Consider the following 1,660-nt stretch of genomic DNA (forward strand, 5'->3'; position numbering starts at 1 on the left):
GCGCCGCCTTTGCAGTGTAACGAACGTATAGGATCACTAGCTATAGTTTAATCCATTAACCATTTAAAATGAGATGGATTAACAATGTAAATACAGAAATCCCGAAACATCCGGTCCGGCTTTTCCAGCAGACTCAGCGCAGAGCAGTGGAGAGCAGGAGGAGATGCTTGATAATGCCATGCTGCCTGGAGCAAAGGGGCTCTGGAAGGGGTCTTATGCACATTTATAGCGCCATTGCTCGGAAGTTTGGTATTAAAAATAAACTTTTGAATATGTGAAAATATATGAACGCCTATATGCTCCCCCCGAAACACCACAAGTTAAACGCGTATTTTAGCAGATTTTTTTTTCTCAGTTTCAACGCCTCAGTAATTGTTTTCACAGCTCGTGCTCATGCAGCACACAGCCATCCCTTGACAGGACAGCGGTGGCAAGGGCTCCATCCAAAATCTAATGGTGAGAATGAGGAGGAATCGGTGTGATGCGGGGCTGTGCATGGGTACAGCGCTGCCTCAACGAATAATGTAGATGGGCATCAGCATGCGTCTACAGTCTCTGCGAAAACACGGACGCTGAGAATCAACCCACAGTCTTTTCTGCTCATTTAACCGCGATTTCGAGTATGGAAACGGGTCTGGTCGCGAATCATCAAGTGAAAAATGTTGGAAGCGGAGATCCCCCTCCTTCGCCTCATCATCGCACACCTCCACAGCAACAGTCGCAAGCATCATTCCATCAGCAGCGAGCCGTCCACCACCACAACAACATCAACCCGACACCCGTGCGCGGAGATTCGGGGAATCGACAGCATGGAGGGAAAGAAAACGCTCTGGAGACGCAGGTCGATTGCCATCCGCGTTTGCTGAACACAAGCGACGAGGAGGATCGCTCGTCCAAAACCGGGGGGGATCGGATGGGCAGCAGGTACGAGCACTCCAACTTTGGACCAACGAGCAACAACAACAACAACAACAGCAACAGCGGCGGCAGCGCGTCCCAAAGCGGGAACAGCTCAGTTTCTGAGTTTAATCATTATTACGGGAATGGAAGAGGAGGGCCTTGTTTTGATCAACATGGCGGACAACAAAGCCCTAGGACGGCTTTAATGCATCAAGCACAGGGCAACATGGATCAAGTGCAAAACTCCCACGAAGGGTACCATAATAATCCGTACAACCACTATACCAACTACCGGCCGGGGTACGGTGGCGCTGGATACGGTATGATGAGCCCGTCGCGGCAGGGGAACATGATGGGCCCAGGTAACAATTCGCCTACCGCCGCTGCTGCTAGTCATGGCAAGGCTGCTATAGCCTCTACTACCCCAGCTCCCGGTGCCAATGTTGGGGGCTTTCAGAGGTTTCCCGGACAAAACCAACTGCACCCTTCTGGAGCTACACCCACCCTAAACCAGCTTCTGACATCTCCGAGTCCGATGATGCGCGGATATGGCAGCGGTTATCAAGACTACAGCAACCCACCGCAGCAGCAACAGCAGTCCGGCATGGGTCTGGGCAAAGACTTGAGCTCCCCGTACAGCCCCGCTGCCAGCCACGGCTGGGGAGCACAACAAAGAAACCACCCGGCCTTGAGCCCTGGGAATAACGGGAACAGCAGAGCTCAGGTGAACGTTTAAGCGTGCGGGTGTGTGTGTGTGTGT

General features: G+C 52.3%; 1 protein-coding gene across 1 annotated transcript in view; it reads left to right on the forward strand.

The window, feature by feature from the left end:
* Positions 1–216: 216 nt before the first annotated feature.
* LOC107742311 (AT-rich interactive domain-containing protein 1B-like) overlaps positions 217–1,660 on the forward strand; it is a 105,041-nt gene continuing 103,597 nt past the window's right edge. The window contains exon 1 of the mRNA XM_016555237.1: positions 217–1,624. Coding sequence (XP_016410723.1) covers positions 623–1,624 — 1,002 coding nt within the window. The 5' untranslated portion in view covers positions 217–622. The remainder of the gene's footprint in view (positions 1,625–1,660) is intronic.

Source organism: Sinocyclocheilus rhinocerous, unplaced genomic scaffold (genome assembly GCF_001515625.1).
Source record: "Sinocyclocheilus rhinocerous isolate Xijiao unplaced genomic scaffold, SAMN03320098_v1.1 scaffold973, whole genome shotgun sequence".
Classification (NCBI taxonomy): Eukaryota; Metazoa; Chordata; class Actinopteri; order Cypriniformes; family Cyprinidae; genus Sinocyclocheilus; species Sinocyclocheilus rhinocerous.